The 19,183-nt window shown below is 42.9% G+C and overlaps 1 protein-coding gene and 1 long non-coding RNA gene across 18 annotated transcripts in view; one reads left to right on the top strand and one right to left on the bottom strand.

The window, feature by feature from the left end:
• Positions 1 to 17,155, top strand: part of LOC311440028 — a 37,006-nt gene extending 19,851 nt beyond the window's left edge. For 3 of the 4 annotated variants that reach the window (XR_014695167.1, XR_014695168.1, XR_014695169.1), the window contains 2 exons: positions 2,195 to 2,313; positions 3,322 to 5,079. This is a non-coding gene — a long non-coding RNA (uncharacterized lncRNA). Of the gene's footprint in view, positions 1 to 2,194; positions 2,314 to 3,321; positions 5,080 to 5,729; positions 5,831 to 5,911; positions 5,965 to 16,558 lie in introns of those variants that run through there. The other variant, XR_014695166.1, reaches the window with a different exon arrangement.
• A 152-nt stretch (positions 17,156 to 17,307) lies between these two features.
• Positions 17,308 to 19,183, bottom strand: part of KCNMA1 (potassium calcium-activated channel subfamily M alpha 1) — a 476,248-nt gene continuing 474,372 nt past the window's right edge. For 8 of the 14 annotated variants that reach the window (XM_084526419.1, XM_084526420.1, XM_084526418.1 and 5 more), the window contains one exon: positions 17,308 to 17,959. In XM_084526419.1, the coding sequence (XP_084382545.1) occupies positions 17,805 to 17,959 (155 nt within the window). In that variant the 3' untranslated portion in view covers positions 17,308 to 17,804. The remainder of the gene's footprint in view (positions 17,960 to 19,183) is intronic. The other 6 variants (XM_084526406.1, XM_084526410.1, XM_084526411.1 and 3 more) reach the window with 3 other exon arrangements.

The following is a 19,183-nucleotide window of genomic DNA, read 5'->3' as shown; positions in this document are numbered from 1 at the left end:
TGTTATGAATTTTAATGAGGAAAAAACGACAGTCCCATTGATTATACCTCTTATTTGGAAAGCAATTTTTGTACATTAAAATGGTAGGGCATTTTAAGATAATCATTATCTGGAGAACCTCATGCCGAAAATTTGTAGAAAACCTGGAATTGGATACTGGCATTGTCGATGTAAGTAAAAGCCTGTCTATAATTAAAAATAAATAAATAAATAAATAAAAATGCAAATGCATATAAAATATTTATATGTGTAAAGAAATGGACAAATCATTTTAGGATAGGTACGAGGCATGGGCATGGGAAGACAGGGATTTTTCCCTTTAAATTTACTGTTCAGCATTTGCACAAGGTGCTAAGAATGGATGGAAAAGCATCCGTGTTTCACAAATGGCATGATGGCTGATAGCAAAATGTTTTGGCCAGCACAATCTAGTCGGTATCGAATGTTCTAGTAATACCATGTCAGTGTGGATAGCATACCAAGGTTAAAATAGAAACTCTGATAAAAAACAGCAACAAAGGCTAATTATTTCTTTGGCCTTAGACAACACAACTGCAGGTAAAAGGCATGCCATCCCAGCAGGACTGGTGGGAGAAACTTACGATAATTTCTTCTGCGCCACTCCCGACCTGTGAGAAAATAGAGGTTTTAGGCTATCAGGGCTCCCCAAATAAATTAAACTGAAGGTAAAGCAATTTAAGAGCTTTATGTAATGTTTATATGCAGCATCTTGTTTCATGCTCAGTCTGCCCGGCAGCAATGAGCTTGAGCAAGAAATGCCGGAGGTCAGGTCTTTACAGAGAAATCCAAGGAATGTTTTGCCTCTGTAGAGACAGTGCTTTTTAGGGGTGGTTCCCAAAATATCTGTTTGGGTATCTTTTAGTCCTCAGCAATAGGATGACAGATACTGGGAAGAAGGAAGGACTTGCATGATATTGCAGTCCAGGCCAGGAAAAAAATACAGAGCACCGTATTGCACAGCACTCTATGGTTTCTGGACACACCCAGTCTGAACAGCAGCTCCAACTTCCCAAGTCGGTACTTATTCCCAAGGAAGCGGGTATGAAGAAATTAAAAGAGAAGGCAGGGCAATTCAAAACAATAACACAAACTAAACAAAGCTAAAGTGAACTAAGTTAAAGGGAAAGGGAAAAATAAAAGGCAAGGCAAGGCAGTCTCTATACGTCATAATTGTAGGTCAGGTAAAGGAAAAAAAAAAATACCCAAGAAAATCTTGCTGTCTGGCTGACAGTGAAGTAATAATCATGAGAACTTTGCAGAAATGGTCTACCCACCTTTTTGAGCACAGCTGGGAGCCATTTCTTTACCTCTGCAAAACACAGCATCCTGTGACCTACCTTCACAGAAGCATTATGGCCCCCCAGCCCGTAATCCCATTCTAGGATCAAAATCCGGTTCATGTAATTGCTGCACTGTTTTTTTTTTTTTTTAAGGTAAGCTGCTCAGATATGCCTACAATCAATGATCATCAAGGCCAGCAGCACATAAAACAAAGTACATTGGCATATAGTCAGTAATTGTCATTATATGCTGTTTAAATTAAGATATACAGCTAACGGCTATGGACAAAAGTTTCAGGTTTGCAAGTCAAACACCTAAACTGAGAAAGAAGTTAGGTATTTTTTTTTTTTTTCTTGGATTATTATTAGTATTTAAGGGGAAAAAAATTGTTTGGGGGAAAAGAAAAAAAGTTGAAATAATTGATCTTTCTTTGTCTCCAAAGCAGCATTTTTGTGGTGGTTGTTAGCGCCATTTGAAGCAAGCTGACTAATTTGTGAAATCACCTATTTTTTAGATAAAACACTACAGAAATGCACACTATGATCAAGCCGTAACCTTCCACCCACGCAGCCTTTTCAGGAAATGTTTCCTTTGAAAAAGTTGGTAAACTACGACAATACTCTTAAAACTCATTTTTCCCTTTGAAGCTTTACTTAACCTTTAGGCAATAAAGTTAATCACTGAAGTGAGAAATTGAACCTTTTAGTAAGGCTTTTAACTACACATCCTAATGGAACTTAAACAAATGGCGTCCCCACCACTGTGTTAGTTGCATGTGTGTTTATGTATACCGCAAAAGCAAAAGAAATACTGTTCATGCCTAGAGATTTATTGTCCTGTAGTAAGTGAGAACCAGGACTGGAATATAAACAGACAATTCTTTCTTTTTAAGAACCGCAGTTTGCCAGCTTTCTTCTTTGTGACTAACAACCACTGAGAAGAGCTTCGCAGCAGTATGGCCTGTTACCAGAGCCAGAAAATACTTGTTTTTGCCTACAAGGGCATTTTAAGGTATGTTTATTGTTATTTGTCTTGTTTAGTTGTTTGTTTCTTTAAAGACTTCTCACATCTCTGACCTCTGACACGGTCTAACCAGTGCCAAGGCCGCAGCAACAGAAATTTCCTAAATCCAGGCATTTGTGATGCAGTAATTAAATGCCTGCGTGCTACCTCCTTCCACCACCACCCCTCCCCCCCCCCCCAGCCTTCTAATCCCAGTAAAATTTGCTGGGATTAGAAGCTTTTTTTATTTTTTTTTTTTTTCTGCTTTCTAAAATCAGGCAGTTTCAAATATGAATAAATCTGTATGTTAAACCACCCTCTTCCCCCACAAATACAAATCTGAATACAAATGTCAGGACCCGTGCACGTGCCTAGTTTTTGTACGCGAGCATTCTGCCTATCCGGAGAAATGATTTGACTGCTCCATATCGCATTAGACCACTGTCATTAACGACAGAGGTGTCATTTTGATGTGATCTGTGAGGCAGTAGAAGCTTTGAAGGTGAAAGATAGAATAGTCATAGATAAATGGTGCTCTGAGTACGCTGCTATCGCACCATTATCGCTGGCAATTATTTCACCGAGCGACACTTCTGATAAAAAGTCATCCGCCTCGCTATGGAAAGAAACTGCAGTTTGCTGAAGCACATGGCAGATCTGTTGATTTTTAGAGCCTGACAAAAAGCTTGTTAGTTTTGGCCCGCTCATTCCACGCTGATCTTGAACTCTTTTACAACGGTCCTCCCTCCTTTTCCCCCTCTGCCCTGTGTTTTCCTGTTAGCTTCCTTGTCTGAGATGGCACTTTTGCTTGTATATGTTAACGTGTCACTATTTTCTGTCTCCTCCGTACCTCACCTCACCCTTAACGGTGCCATGTTTATTTTTCTGTTGGTCTAATGAGGTTGTGTTTGTATTTTTCCCAACCTTTTTATTTTAATCTGTCAAACATATGAGATCTACCTTATACATATTAATAGCAGCAAGTCACAGGCAATGAAATTTAATTGTTACTTTTAGGTTAAACATGCGATACCGATTCGTCGTTTCAGCCAAGCTCCACAGGTTGAGAGCTATGCCTAGAGTGATACCATGGGCCTCCACCCAAAAGCGAAAGCTTCAAATAAGGGGAAGCATGTAGAGAAGATAAATTCCATCTGGAATGTGTTTATATTGACTCCTTTCCTTGGATGCTGATGCCTCTCCGATGGGGAAAAGGGGACAGGAGAAAGCACAGGAATCCCTTATGTCAACTGTGTGATCAAGAAAAAGGTAAACAAAGTTACACGCCTAAGCATTTAGGGTGAAAGGGACAAAAAGCCCATAATTAGGGACAAAAGGTCCATAATTAACCATCAGATGTTTCTTTTCTCATTAAGCAAACAAACAAAAAACAAATGAAATAATGAGGATGGTGATCATAGAGCAATAGAACAAATACGTTGACAGATATTACAAAAATGAGATAATATGAAAGGAGAAAACCATAGAGATCATGGAAAGCAAACAGCTTTGGAGCATGCTCTGCGAGATTTGGAGAAAGCAATGGGTCAGTTTCCAGCAACGTGAGTTTTACTGGGATTGTGCTACTCAGTCTGGGGGATTAAAATAATCAAAGCCTAACAGACAGTAGTATTTTTGCTCTAAATTAATGGCCTCAGTCTAGTCCTTATAATTATGTCTTTGCAACATTTATCATCAAGGGACAGGAGATTTAACTGGCAGGAGAGGCTCAGTCCCAGTACGAATAGGCCCATAGGTCAGAGGTCTAGCAATGAGAGAATCACAGGAGTATGATAAGCGGATCCCACAACCTCCAACAGCATGAACCTGATTAGGAGAGACCCTAAAGAACTGAAAAAAATAATCAGCTGATAACTATACAAATTGTACCGTGGATACAGCTGTCATTGTGAGTGCAAGCACTTTTACGGTTTGCAGGCTTTTTTCAGATGGGGGGAGGAAACTGCACCGCAGCTTGGGCCATATATAAACTCTCTGGTGGTCACGGTGTGGTGCACCACAACGTTTTAGAGGGACAATGGGAATAAAGTTTATATCCATGCCTTCCAGGACTCATATCCACTGTAGCTTGAAGCGTAAAAGACCCTTGTCTGTAGAGGGTTTCTCTAATCTGTATTCCTCAAGAGTATCTTAGGAGTTGAAAGTAATACAAGTAATAAACAGCTTGACATACAATGTACTATTAAGTATTTTAGGGGACAAAACCAAGAATGTTTAGTTACTAGAATGTGGCATTATTTGCATTAGAAAAGCACGCCATAGGTAGACATGGCATACAACAACTCTGCCTTCTGAAAGGGACCTCTAGGTGTATCTTGGAATTTCCTAATAAAGATTAATGTAAAGCATAGTTTATAACAAGTATAGATTTTCACATCTGTGTTATAGACAGTTTTGACTTGCCTCTTGCAAGCAAAGGACATGAGAATGAGAAATGACTCAAAGAAAGGATGTAAATGAGAAGGGACAATAATCCTTAGAGCTTCTGCATGCAGTAGGCAGTGGGTTTCAATCTGGGCAGAGCACTCACTTTTCACTGAGATTTGAGATATCAAAGAAGCGTTACAAAGCCCTGCCTGCTGCTTTCCCTACAAAACTGTCCACAGTCATTCAAGGCTGCATTAACAGAACTGTTTCTTGAAAGTCCAGCTACAGCAAATTGATTCAAATGACTGTAGGAAGCATCATCGCTCGGAACTATGATCTTCCCTGCAAAATCTTTGGACTGAGTCCGAGCATGAGAAAGCATCCACAGAACCTAAAGTTACAAAGCAATGTATCCTCACAGAAGCTGATCCAGCACAATAGGGAAAGGAGGAATGCTGAATCAATCAGTAGTGATTTTTAAAGGGGTTTCTTTGTTACGCGCACCGTCCATACAAACAACTGAGTTACCCCCACTACCAAAATCTACATGGCTCCAAATCCCATCCTGTATTAAATCTTCCTAGCTATAATTGTCTCCACACCTAAGTATCAATTCTTTGACTCATTGCAGGTTCCCTAGTTCAGTCCAGGAGTCATTTAATAATTAGAATAGAATTGGTCAAATTCTGTTTCTCAGAGAGACGTTCAACAGAGCGTGAGACTACACGGCAGCCAAGCCTGTTGACTTTGTGTTCTCTACAGTCCCGTCTTTTGCAGTTTTCTATTTCTCCTTTCCATGTACGCTTATATGGAGGATGAATGAAGGATGTGAATGTATTGTATGGACCGTAACATCGCAGAACAAGCAATGAAGTTAGTGTGTTATGAAAAGACAGAACAGAGATAGCTAATCACATGTGGTGGGGGATTGGAAATGAATTTTATGGCACACCTCAGAAAGTCTATCATAAGGAAAATCTGCAAACTTGCTGGTGGTGCACTCACTTACTTACCCAATCCCATCATCTATATTGCAGACAAAGATATTGAAAACACCAGTGCCAAGACAGGTCCCTGAGGGTCACCAGCTGTCACCGACCTCCACCCAGATGTGGAGCCATTGACTACTACTCTCTGGGTGTGTCCATCAAGCCAATTCCTTATCCACAGAATGGTCCACCCTTCAAATCCATATCTATCTATCAATCATCTCTCCAAGGTGGAAATCAGGATGTCATGTGGGACTGTGTCAGAAGCTGTACAAAAGTCCAGGTAGATGACATCAGTTGGTCTTCCTAAGTCAACTTGCTTGCTTGCTTACTTGCTTTTACTTGCTTACTTAAATGTGGTCACTCCATCACAAATGGCCAGCAGGTAGGTCAGGCATGATTTGCCCTTGGTGAAGCCATGCCAGCTATATCTTGGATCACCTCCTGGTCTTGCAAGTACCGTAAAAAGCCTTCCAACAGGATCGGGTCCATAATCTTGCCAGGCACAGAGGTGTAGCTCCCTGGTCTGTAGTTCTCCGGGTCCTCCTTTCTACCCTTTTGAGAAATGGGAGTGATGTGTGCTGTTTTCTAGTTACCAGGGACTTTGCCTGACTGTTGGGACTTCTTTCTTTCTTTAAAAAAAATATGATGAATTACTGATAGAGAGCGGTGTGGCTGCTACATCAGCGAGTTCCCTCAGAACCCCAATATGTATGTCACCAGGCCCTATAGACTTACTTATAGCTGTTCAGTTGCACTGGGTGGTCCTGAACTGCTCTTTGCCTACATTGGGAGGGACTCTGCTCCCTCAGACTGTGCCTAGAGGTTTGGGAACAGGAGAGATGTGGGCAGCCTGAGTGCCAGTGAAGACTGTGGCAAAGAAGTAGTCGTGAAGTACCTCAGCTTTCTCTAGTCCTGTCATTACCAGCCCTCCAACAACATCTGTTAGAGGCAGTACACTCCTCTCTGTAGTCTTTTATTTTTCTGGCCAATATACCTATAGAATCCCCCCCCCTTTTTTTTTGTTTGGTTTGTTTTTTTGCATCCTTCACCACAGTTAGGTATGTTAGGTATGCCTTGGCTCTACTGATCCCATCTGTGCATGTCATGACAGTGGTTTTATACTCGTACCTGGGCACACAGCCCTGTTTCCACTGTCTGTGCAGGTTCTTCTTTCTTTTGCCTAAGGTTGACTGGGAGGGTATTGCCCAGCTGTGTCAGTTTCTTGCCCTCCCTGTCTGATTTATTGGATATGGGAATGGAGAGGTCTGGTGCTTGCTCTCAGAAAAGCATTCCCAAGGATTTGTCAGCTCCAACCAGATCCTCTGTCCCCAAGGACAGTGCATCCCATGGGCGCTCTTCCACTAATGGGGAGAATAACTAACTGGGAGTGTGTTCCTCTAAAGGTGAGGGTCCTGACCTTGATCTTTGACAGGCTCACGTCCCCTGAGATCACAAAGCCAACCAGGGCAAGGTCCCTGCAACGCAGACCGCCTCCAATCCTAATGTGTATCTCAAGGTCATCCACAGTGGTGAGAACCGGGTCCAGAAAAGCCTCTCCTCTGCTTGGCTTGGCTAATGCCTGGATGAGGAAGTAGGTGTTGTTCCCAGTGCATTCCAAGAGTCTCCCGGAGTGCTTACTGTCTGCTGTGTAGCTTTCCAAGCAGACATGCAGGCTCTCACACCACTTTGACAGGCTCATCTGGTGTCAGCATTCCCAGCCTCTCAGGAAAGTGTCAGAGATTGTAGCACCCGAAGCCCCAAGAATGGCACTAGCTGCGTAGCTGATCTTTCACCTCATCTGTACGTTGCCTCTTCCCTGGGTGCCAGTCTCTGACAGGGAGGATTGAGGAGAACCATACCTGGGTGCCCAGTCCATTCAACATCTTTCCGGGGGACTCAGAGTCCCTTTTGATGCCGTGTAGTTTCCTTGTAGTGACCTCAGTTGTCTATAAATGAAAGAATAAGAATGGGTGGTAGTTGTGTGGAGGAACAACACCAGGAAGCCCCTATTTGTTTTATTATTATCCCTGACTTCTATGAGTCCCAGAGCATCATGTTTAGCATGTAGGGGTAACTCAGGAGCCAGGGGGATGTTCCCCTGTCAGCTCTCAGCAAAGATAAGGGCGCAGCCTCCCTTGTCTTGAGAGTCCATTGATCATGCCAATGCAGGGTTGGAGGCTCCCTCACCAGTCTCCTGAGAGGATATAAGGCAGGACTGCAGCTCAGCTGGTGCCAGTGCTTGATACCATGTGTCAATCTCTCATTTGGATCACCAGGTGCCTTACAGCCTGTAGAGCTCCTCTCGCCAGGTGGCCACTTGCTCAAAAACTGTGTTCACCTGGACATACTTGCACCCACAATGCCCAATTCGGCCCTGGGCCCCTCAGGAATGTGAAGTTCCCCGCAACTCAGGGCCCGGGAAGCTTTTTTGGTCCTCAAGGGCTCTGTCTGCACATAGGCATCTGCCCCGGTGGGGGGTCGCAGCTCCTCTGTCCAGGTCATGGGCTGAGACCACCAGTCCCTGGGAGACGCCCCTGGAGACGCCCCTGGAGGCCACAGCCTTTCGCTGAGAGGTGACCCTGCCCGTGCTCTCAGAGTCGCGCATGGTCCCTCTTTGCCGGCCATGGTTGCCGCACCCCATAGGGGCCGCCTTTGTGCACGCAGCCGGCCCCACCTCGTCAGCCGCCCCTGCGAGGCCTGCCAGGGCCCGGCCGCTCCCACGACTGCCTCAAGGGGCCTCGGTGCCGAAATAAAGGCTGTGCCCTCCATGTCTGTCTGCGTGTATACGTATATACGTATATATACACGTGTATATATGTATACAGGTACATATATATAAAAATATGCACATTTATCATGCCATGTTACAGTTCATTCTCCTGGTGCTCATGAAAGTGGAAGGATGACCTGATCCTATATACATCTATCCGGCCTTGCAATTTCTGCCACTCTTACTGTGTACCATACAGGACACCAGGTGCTATCGCTCTGTGATGTGCTCTGTTTCAGTGCTGTACAGCAGGCAGTACTGTGATGGCATGACCTGACAGCACTACTCCCCACAAGACCACGCGTAACTAAAGGGGAGGTTAAAGGAGATCAACCTGCACGTACCTTGCCCACGCATGTTCCACAGTCACGGTCTGGTGACAGGAACCCCATTTCTCATTTTTACCTGACTTCCTGACTATGCCTAATTGATTATCAGTGTTCAGGGAGAGAGAGGGTGTGGTGGTTTTACTCAGGTGGGCAGCCGAGCTCCACCACAACCGCTCTCTCACTCCCCCTCTCCTCAAAGAGGAAGGGGGAGAAAATACAACACAGAGAACTCGAGGTTTGAGATGAGAAAGGTTTAATTAAAGGGAAAGGGAATGGGGAGGAAAAAAGAAACAAAAGAAACAATCAGTCCGCATGGAAGCACAGAGAGAGGGAAAAAAATTATTCTCTACTTCCCATCAATGAGCGGTGTTCGGCCACATCCTGGGAAGCAGGGCCTCAAACGTGTAGTGGTTGTTCAGGAGGAACAGCCCCCTCCCCCACAAGAGCCCCCTCTTTTATTGCTGAGGGTGACATCAGGTGTTACAGAATATCCCTTTGGTTGGTTTAGGTCAGCTGCCCCAGCGATGTCCCCTCCCCATCACTTGCCCACCCCCGTCCGCTGGCTCTTGGGAGCTTGGAAGGAGTCCTGATGCTGTGCCAGCACTACGCAGCAATAGACACAACACTGGAGTGATATCAGGGCTGTTCCAGCTACGAGTGCAGAGTACAGCACTGTGTGGGCTGCTGCAGGGAAAAGGTGACTCCAGCTCAGACAGACCCAACACAGAGGGTCGAATGTTGGGAAGAGAGCACACTTGGTCTAGCAAGCAATACTGTTGGTAATCTCAGGGGACCAGTGCATACTTTCACTAGATCTTTATCAGTACTTCTGTCACTACCTGAGCACTGTTTCACTGCCACTGTCACAAACAGCAGGCTTACGCAGTTAAAAGCTGGGACTGCTGTGAGGCACTACAGCTGTTCATTGGCTCTGGACTCGCTTTTTAATTAGGGTCTTTAATTGCTATGTCCTCAGTACTTAGAAGCAGGCCTGAACATCCTCTACCTTTAGACTGCACATATGTACTTATACACATGCATCTACATATATTCACAGACAGCTACGCCTGGACAAATATCTCCTTTATGCCAGATGCTTGTGCAGGGACCAGGTGCCACATTACACCTACATTGACACTTATTGAGCTGGTGCCTCACTCCCTTTTTTTTTCATTCTCCTTCAGTACTTTTAACAGTCGGCCTTACTAGATAGTGCCTGACCATGACAGGGTATGAGGTCTGGTATGACCAGCTACAGTATCGATCATCTCAGTATATGTCTCTATGCAGATTTAATAACATTTAGGCACTCGTCCATCACACTGTTTTACATACAGAAATCTTTGTTTATATGGCACAGTGTGGCCTCCGTTCCCCAGTGAGAGTACTTAAGGATGGCTTTGAGGTGCACTCATGGAAGCTGGAACTGGTTAGCTATGCTGAGGGTGGCACCAAGCCACATTGTTGCACAGTTCCCCAGAGTTCTGCACAGGTACTATTGAGCATTGCTTTTTCCCTGGGGCACTCTATTATTTGCCTGGATTGCATCTGAAGCCAGTGCCAACGTTCGGTCCCAGCTTCTTCATATTGTGCATCTCCTGGTCGGAAGCAAACTAACTGCTTGCAGTGCTCTACCCTCCATCTTTCCTCTTCATAGGTTCATAGCAGAGAAGGTCTATCATACTGCGGTTCCTTACCATTATGATGGCCCGGTACTGAAAACTACTGATGTCAGCTTTGATGACACGGTTATTTTAATTAGCAGAATCACAAACACATGTAGGTAACCTTACAGACTCCAAAGGGATTCTTGGTCTTCTTAATAAAAGTCACTTGCACATATCTGGACATAGGACTATACCTGGTTCCTTGTCTGCAATAGAGAAAGCATAATCCAAATTTTGCCATTGGATTTTACGTACATTTATGATACGGAATCAGAATCCTCCAGCAAAGTTTTGGATCCATTTTAACCTGAGCAATCGGAGCCGAGGTTGTCAGGAGATGCTGTGTTCAGCCACTGAAAGTAGCTGAATTGTGCTAGAATTATGACAGTTGTGACTAGAACTACGTAACTGGTGCTAGGGTGACATTAGTTGTTACAGCAGACTTACTTGCTTACAGCTGTCATGGGACCTTCTGCATTGGCTGATATGAATTATTATTAGGCAATGGCTGGTCCAGGAAAACACATGAGGGCATTAGGTGCCTGCATTCCTCTTAGTTCAACGTATTAATAGCACTGGTTTCACAACTACAGTCTTATTAGTGACTCAGTGCTACAAGTTACACAATGTTTCAGGACACGGCCTGTCTCAAAGAAGATGCGGCACACAAACAGAGAAATCTCTCCTTGTTTTAGAACACAAATACATAAATTTTAATCTGAGAAAAATACAAAATGAAACCATGTACAAGTTATGTACAAACCCTTTTTACAGGACAATATATTTTTCCATGATTATTACATATGACAAAGTCAGGTAGATCATTTCTGAGCACCACCATTTTTTCTCTTGCCAATCCTTCACGTTAAAATGTAAAATGATGAAGTCATACTCCTTTTTCTCCATGAACCTCCTTGTAAGTTGATAGTTGTTTCTCAGTGTACTTTCCCCAAGCCCACCCCCAACCTACAACTACATAGACAGGTGTAGCATCAGAATATGCTGTATACATGATTTTGTGTGTGTTTTCTTGGCCTCATTTTATTCATTTTATTTATTATTTTATTTTTAAATTGTTTACTTATTTTTTCTGAGGAAAGGAAAGAAAAAATAGCCATGCCCTCTCCAGAAATGCAAAAGTTCACATTCTATCACTGACTTTTTTTTTTTTTTTAAATAAATTGACATGACATTCTTTGCATTGGCTAGGCATGTGTGTCCCGAGATACACTGTCACAGTAGCGGCACTTTTGAACAGCTACTTGGTGTAACTTCTGCTGACCTTTTCGCAAGGCTCCTTTTTGTAATTTTCTAGTCAACACAATGCTTGTATGCCCCATTTTTGACTTCTGAAAAAAAATCTCTTTTCCTATTACACATACTCAACTGTCTATATATCATTGCTGTTGTTTTTAGGTTATAAAGCTCTCCTTTAAATTGCATTGACTGAGGCAGAAAGAAGCTTTCCCTTAACCTCACTGAGATTCTAATTGAATGCAGCATTCCCGTCTTTTAGATTCATAAGAAGTTAGCTATTGCTGTTATTTAGACCCAAACTGATACACAAGTACTTCTTAAATTTTCTTTCCTCCACAGAGATGTTATACAGGCAGCATAGAAATCTATTGATTTCAGTAGAATTTACTTGGTTCTATAGACTACTGAACATTAAAGACTACTTAGTTTCACTATGGCTGCGTGTTCTATAGCAGAGAATGTCTGTCTGTGCAGGATAGCTACATTGGTTGCATAAATATAGCTTTGATAAGTGCTGGGGCAGACTGTAGGCCGCAGTACTGTCACGAACAGTGGCGACAGCTGAGCAGCTTCTCGATTCCTTTCTTTGTTTCAGATGGGGGCTGTACTGACAGCTACTAATATTACTCACTACAAAAACACTACAGATAGTATGCCTGCTAACTGAAGATTACCAGATCTATAAATGACATCTACATATATAATAAAATTAAAATCAAAACAGTCTGCCAGGCATGAGATTGGTAAAGCACCCTTGGACTCTACATGAAATAAAATTCATGTTCAAATGTTGTGGTCAATGGTGGTTCGGGTGGCAGGGAGAGGACAACAAATGAGGGAATACACAGACCTTTTCTTTCACCTTTCACCTGTTTTTTTTTTTTTGTTTGTTTGTTTTTGTTTGTTTGTTTGTTTGTTTATTCTTCCTTTTTTTTCTTTCCTCCTTTTTTTTTTTTTCTTCTACATCTACCATTGACTGTGACAGATGTTCCCAGGCCCTCACAACACAAGGAAAGCATTTCTGTCTTCGCTTTGTCCTGCTTTTCCCCTTTTGCATGCTTGTTGGCTTGTTTTAGGCAGATTTTAAACTAGAAATGAAAGGTGGAATGCATGATTCTTTTGATGCTGAGGAAATTCACAATGATAACAGCTTTCCCCATGAATTTTCTCCCCCCCTGCCCCACCCACGGTATGCTCTCGTTTCAAATACATTGCTCTGCAGTAGCCTTTAGGAACATGCTTTGCAATGAGAATCTGTGAATGCCTGCTCTGTTTTTTTCTGATTCCGTATGAGTGTCCCCATGTCCCGGGGAAGTTGTTAACAGGTTTATGGATTAAATGGTGAGTGACCGGGCAGTGAGGACAAACATGTAGGATTTTTACATTACTGCTTCCATCATGCATCCGTTTATGCATCCGATTACTTCTAGACTTAGCTTGCACCCAAACAGAACTGCCAGAAGCAATCCTCTGCAATTGAATACACTTTCCTTTCCTTCTCCTACTCTATAAAGACTTCAGTATGTGCAAATACTCCTTTCATTGGCAAAACTAAAATCAAAACCAGACCACACAACAAACAAATGCCATCGGTGTCTCTTCTTGCTACCTGTCGACCTGCAAAAAAAACGTTTAGACACCATTGTTCTAGTGTCCTGTTGCATATTCAGTGTCAACCCCTTTTCCCATTTTTCTGGTTTTGGCTGGGGATAATTCCCTATGCATGCAATCTGACTCATTGGGATGCTTTTCCTTTACAAGTGAAAAATAGTAAAAAAAAAAAATATTTACTGCATCTAATTGTGGCTTCCTGTACATCCACAGCTGTTATAACAGCCTATAGGCTTCTGAAGACCCAGCGACTAGACATCTGTGTGGCTCAATAAGGCTGCATAGGGTCCTCATTACAGTCATTTTTACTGTCTTCACCTTGTATAAGTATTGCTGAGTTTCCCTTCATACACACATGGGAAATAGTTGCACACTGACATTTGTATGAGGACCTGGATGTCCCTGCTGTGCTCTTGCTTGTTGCCTGTCCTCACAGGCCTGTCTTTGGGGCTGCTAGGGTCTCTGCGTGCCATAGGTGGAATAATAACATTGTTCATGAACCTGTAGTGCTGCTTAAGTGACCATGTCCCCAACCAAGAGGCTTGTACTTTGAGCCACATGTGCCTGCTCTTTAACCACAGATTCTGAGTTCGACATGCAAGAGTTGTCAACACGGATGGCATTTTTAGACAGTCTTTGCAGTTTTCAAGAAACTGTGGTTGCCTTTTTGTTTTCTAATTTTATCCCTACCAAACAATACATTGCATGCCCATTGCCTTACACACACCACTAAAACAGTCCCATTGATGCTTTAACCATTGCATTTAGGCTCAGACTATCCTCTTTATGTATTAACTTGTGCTATGTGTGGCTGTCAGGGGGCTGTGCACAGTGCTCTGCCTGAGCAGCACCCTCTCAAATGCCAGGGCAGCGGGCAATTCTGTCTTTTCACTCTGGTGCTGGTGTGATTCAGAGGCTGCATTGTTAAAATACTGCCCACTAGACAGAGACCAGTTGGCTTGCAGGCACTGTGCTAGCATTCCAGCAAGTGCATATGGGACATAGTGCTGGCAGCACGCTGTAAGCATATGGCTGGCATGCAGCTAGCCACCTAGAGTGGCTTCTCCGTGTTCAGACCATGCGAGACCAGTAGATACATTTCCTCCATGTGTTAGCCCTTGGGTGATGTATGCCCTTTCTCTTTGTGTACATCTTCACCTCATCTCTGCTGTCCTCCCCCTCCCCTAAAAGACAAAACTGTCATCCTTTGGTGGTGGCTTTGACCTGTACCCAATCTTACAAACACCCCAAATACATGTGTCTGTATCCACACATATGTGTGTGTGTGCATTCACACGTGAAAACACATACATGGTATCCACCACCTGATTAACAAACACCAAAGCCTGTTTAGCCTTGATTGATCGTGCATGCAACTCCTGAGAAAGCACACATTTTTCCTTCTCTTTTGAGAGAGGGCTAGGATTTCTTCAGGAACCTCAAAATTTCATTTCTCCTTCACTCCTCATATTGCCAGTCAGCTGTCCTTAGGCCACTTTCCCAGCCCCTTGCTGTGATGCCACTAATACTTAGTGCTGACTTTACTGTGGTGTTTAATGGTTGAGGGTTAAAGATCTCCAAGAGGCTTGCTACGTGCTCCTCCATCTAATTGCTAGAAGCTAGTCCTGAGCTTTTGATCGCTGAGAAGAAGAGCAAGAAAATATTTTTGATTTCTCTTAGGTTTTCTATAACTGGGAAGTCCAAACAGCACAATTATGCCTGCTTGTCTCTTGTATTGATCTGTCTTCCTACCCTTATATACACACCTATCTGCAAGAGTGATCAGAGCTTGTCCTTTACCTGTGTACAGTTGGCAGCTTGGCATTTTGCTGTATGACGGTTACCTGGGACAGACACACAAACCTTAATGATGTAGGACTGTTTTTTTTGATTCGTTACTGTGTTTTGTACTTTGAGTACTCTATTCTGAAGAAGGACACTAAGAACTGGCACAGTGTGCACAGGTGTAATTTTCTATGCCCATAGTTTACACACCGGTCTTTGAAAAAGACAATTAATGCACACTTGGTGAGGTCCGACACCATTTTCAAGATTTCTCTTGTAAGTGGGACTGGCTTTTTCCGCTGAGGTTACCATGAAAGCAGTTCATAAATGAAAAAGGAGTGCTGACTTCAAAGAAAAGGCCTAACTTGACCCACTGCAGAAACTGGATGCAGATTATAACATGTCGTTAGCTTGAGTGGCACAGATTGGAAGAACTCGCCCAAATCATCTTCTGTTCTGGGACTGTGAAATGAGAGAAACATGGTCTAAATAGTAATGAGAAACTGCTTAAACTGTTTTGTTTCTTTGCAGGAGATATTGAAATATTTTAAACGATCCAATTCTACATATACTGCATAACAATTCCTGTTATTTTCTTTAAATACCTATTCTACAAAATGTAGCAACAAAGTAGTTGCAGTCCAAGAAGTCACTCCAGCATAAAGCCTATAAAGTGGTAGTATGGTTACATTTGTACCGCAGCCAGTGGACAAACATCAAGGCCGAGAGAGCTTAGCTTAAATGTTGGATTACATAGTGGACATCATTGTTTTGACAACATATTAATCTGCTTTGTATCAGATTGATTCACGGATATTTCTCTAATGATAAAAGTACCACGGTATGTTTTATTGCGGTATTTCACTATTCTGCGGAATTACAGAGCCTACGGTTATCTTGCACCATGAAAAGCTGCCTTTCCTACTTACTGTGTCCTATGTTGTTGTTTTATTCCTTAATATCACAGCCTTTTAATTTTATTTATTTTTTTCTTCACACAATTGTATCTGATGTTGCTACTTTGAGATAGATAGACAGGTTCACTGAATCATTTAGACCACCAAATGCTTGGTGTGAATAGATACTGCAGCACAGATATGAGAGCACTTTTCTCTCTGCTGGCTAGAAAGCTTGTTGGCAACTTTGTGAAACTGCTGACACAAAAGGCACCTGTTGAAGGCCTTTTGTAAGGTAGGATATATACATTCATTATTTTTACTTTGATTTGGTTATTGCCTTACCTTTAAGCATGGTGTCCCCGCAAAGCAAACTGAAATAGATACATAACGGGGAAAAAAAGACACTGCCAAACTGTGACGTTGCTTGGTACAGCACATCACTGACAACAGTGCATTGTCGTTGTCAAGCTGAGGCAAAGCCACAGGTTTTTATCCTGATCAGTGCTCAGCAAAGGCAATTCAATGCCCTTCACGGAGTCATGTGTTATCACCACAGGTCTGGGGCTAAAGCTTGCTGTGGATCAGGAAGAATTTGAGTCGGATACACAAGACTGATGCGGACCCATCAGCACTTCAGAGGTAAGAAACCAACAGAATATGGTAGATGAGAAAGCTTATGGCTTATGAGTTCACACACTGTTTAGGTACTCCAGCTCACAGTGCTGTAACATGTGGCAAAGAAGAAATTGTCTGGAATAAGCCTCTGCTGATGCCAGGGTTGCCATTTATAACAAGTGCTGCCTGTGAGTGCCCTGCCTACATGTCCCTCGGCTTGGGGTGATGATGTTCCGCAGCACACTTGACAGCGCAGAGGGCTATAGAGGATGTGGGGCTTCTGCAGGGGCATTACAGTGCATGGGGTGGTTGGACTTGCATGTCACTGGCAATGAGGGTGAGCTGTATACTGTAATAAAACCAATAATGTCTCGTGTTACATGTACAAAAATATGACTTTCGCATTTGAAAATAAATAGGTTCAGTTTATTAAGAGCTGGTGTCAATGCTGAACAAAATACACATCCTTCCGTAAAGAAACATGTTTTGGACTGTTCTTTCTTTTCTTTTCTTTTCTTTTCTTTTCTTTTCTTTTCTTTTCTTTTCTTTTCTTTTCTTTTCTTTTCTTTTCTTTTCTTTTCTTTTCTTTTCTTTTCTTTTCTTTTCTTTTCTTTTCTTTTCTTTTCTTTTCTTTTCTTTTCTTTTCTTTTTCCTTCCTTTTTTTTTTTTTTTTTTTTTTTTTTTGGGGGGGGGGGGGTTACTACAATACAAGCTGGGCCTTCACTTATTTCCTTTTTGTAAATATCTCTTTTGTCTCCCTGGATTATATATCCTTATAACTGTGACCATCATCCTCCTTTAGGCCAAAGACTGGGGTGTGGTGTTTTTGGTTATTATTTCCTGTCTTAGGAGTCCGGCCACATCTGCAGTTTTTGAAAGGGAAAATACTTGACAATGAAGAAAAAAAAGAAAAAATATATATTTTTCCTAATAAAGAAAAATAATTTAAACTGCTAGAGGCTATACATGACTAGTTCTGATTATGTTCATTTAAAACTGAAAGTTTCCAAAATACATGGAAGCAATATTAAAGGCAGACAAACAAAGATCTGTCTACTTTGTTTCCCCATTACGCTTGCCCTTCAAAAGTTCTCCGTCAGTGGTTCGGCATGTAAGAGGAATAAATGTCACGTCACCGTTCATGAAGTTTGTCGGGCTTTAAAAAATTAGTTCTGGCCTTGAAGGAGTCAACATTCATCTTCAACTTCTCTGATCGGTGGTATCAAGCTGCTTGTCGATTTGTATTGATTGATCTGATTGGCCATGTGAGTGCTCATGGGCTTGATTTGAATGTTTCTGGGATAGGCATTATCCGGCTCATCTGTAAACCATTTCTTTTCTGCTAGGGAGCAAAGTGGGTAGAGACAGAATAAGGAGGGAAAATGAGAATTTCTCATTAGTGAAGCACACAGACACACAGACACCAGAACAAGGGGAGGGGGTAGCAGTCAGTAAAGTCTATAGAGAAAGGGCAATCAATAGAAGGTGACTTTGACTAATTACTAGCAGTACAGTGCATTAGATTAATGCCTCTGAAAATACTCTTTATAGACGGAACATGACGTGTTGGCATATTTGATAGAAGTTAAAGAAAACTGGCAGTTTGCTTGTTGGACGTGAGAGCTTTTGTACTTATTTTTTTCATGCCCAGGTGAATGTCATTTGATCCCTTTTTTGAACTAATGCTAAAAATAAAGGGTTACACTGAGAAGCCAGTGTAAGAAGCCAGAGGATGGAGTAAGGATGATGTAGGAAAGAGCATGTGAGTTCTATACAGAGAAGTACCCCAGAAGTCAAAGACGTCTCTGAACTGTTTCAGCTGTGGGTGCTCGCTCTCATGTACAACGAAGACTCACAGCGTGTCCCACAGCTCTTGTGGCCAGAGGAACACGATCCTGCAGGGGATGGCTGTGACTCAGCTGCCTGGCTGCCAGTCCCTCAGGTCTGGGAAGGTGTGTGACCTACCTGATGATGCAGGAGACTGTAGTGGGGTGTCAGGCCTGAATGGATTGGTAGTGATGCATGACAGCAAGGCAAAGGAAGCGAGGATGTCCTTATCAGAGGGGACCCTGCTCCTTCCATATCTTTCAGCAGAGCCTGATCATAGGAGGAATTTTATGATACTGATTTGGGGTGGGCTGGGAGCAATGTGGGAAGGAGGGTGGCTGCTGAGAGGCTGTAATACTGCAGCTACACCCTCACCTCTTAGGCTTGCAGTTGCCATCCTGCATTGCTCATAAGCAGGTGTGGACAAAAACTTCTCAAATTTCACAGCGAGAAAAAAAAAAAAATCGCCACAATTTTCTTACGTGCTCCAGAGAGCAAGTACTGGTATAATTTCTAACTGACAGATAAGCAACTTGGCTCCATGCAAGGACTCATCTTTCCATGCAATGGCTCATCTTTCTGTGGCTTATGGTCCTTGCATGCTTGTGCTTTAACACGGATTTGTGAGGAGGATCTCCGCTCCTCCACCTCTCTCTGCCCCTCATTTCCAGAGGTGGGTGTGCAGAGCAATGAGCTCACGTGGTTCTGCAGATGCGATTCTGCAGCGGTGACGTTTCCA

This window comes from Aythya ferina, assembly GCF_964211825.1.
Source record: "Aythya ferina genome assembly, chromosome: 7".
Taxonomy (NCBI): Eukaryota; Metazoa; Chordata; class Aves; order Anseriformes; family Anatidae; genus Aythya; species Aythya ferina.
Note: the sequence above shows the minus strand (reverse complement) of the source record. Positions and strands in the feature narration are given on the sequence as shown.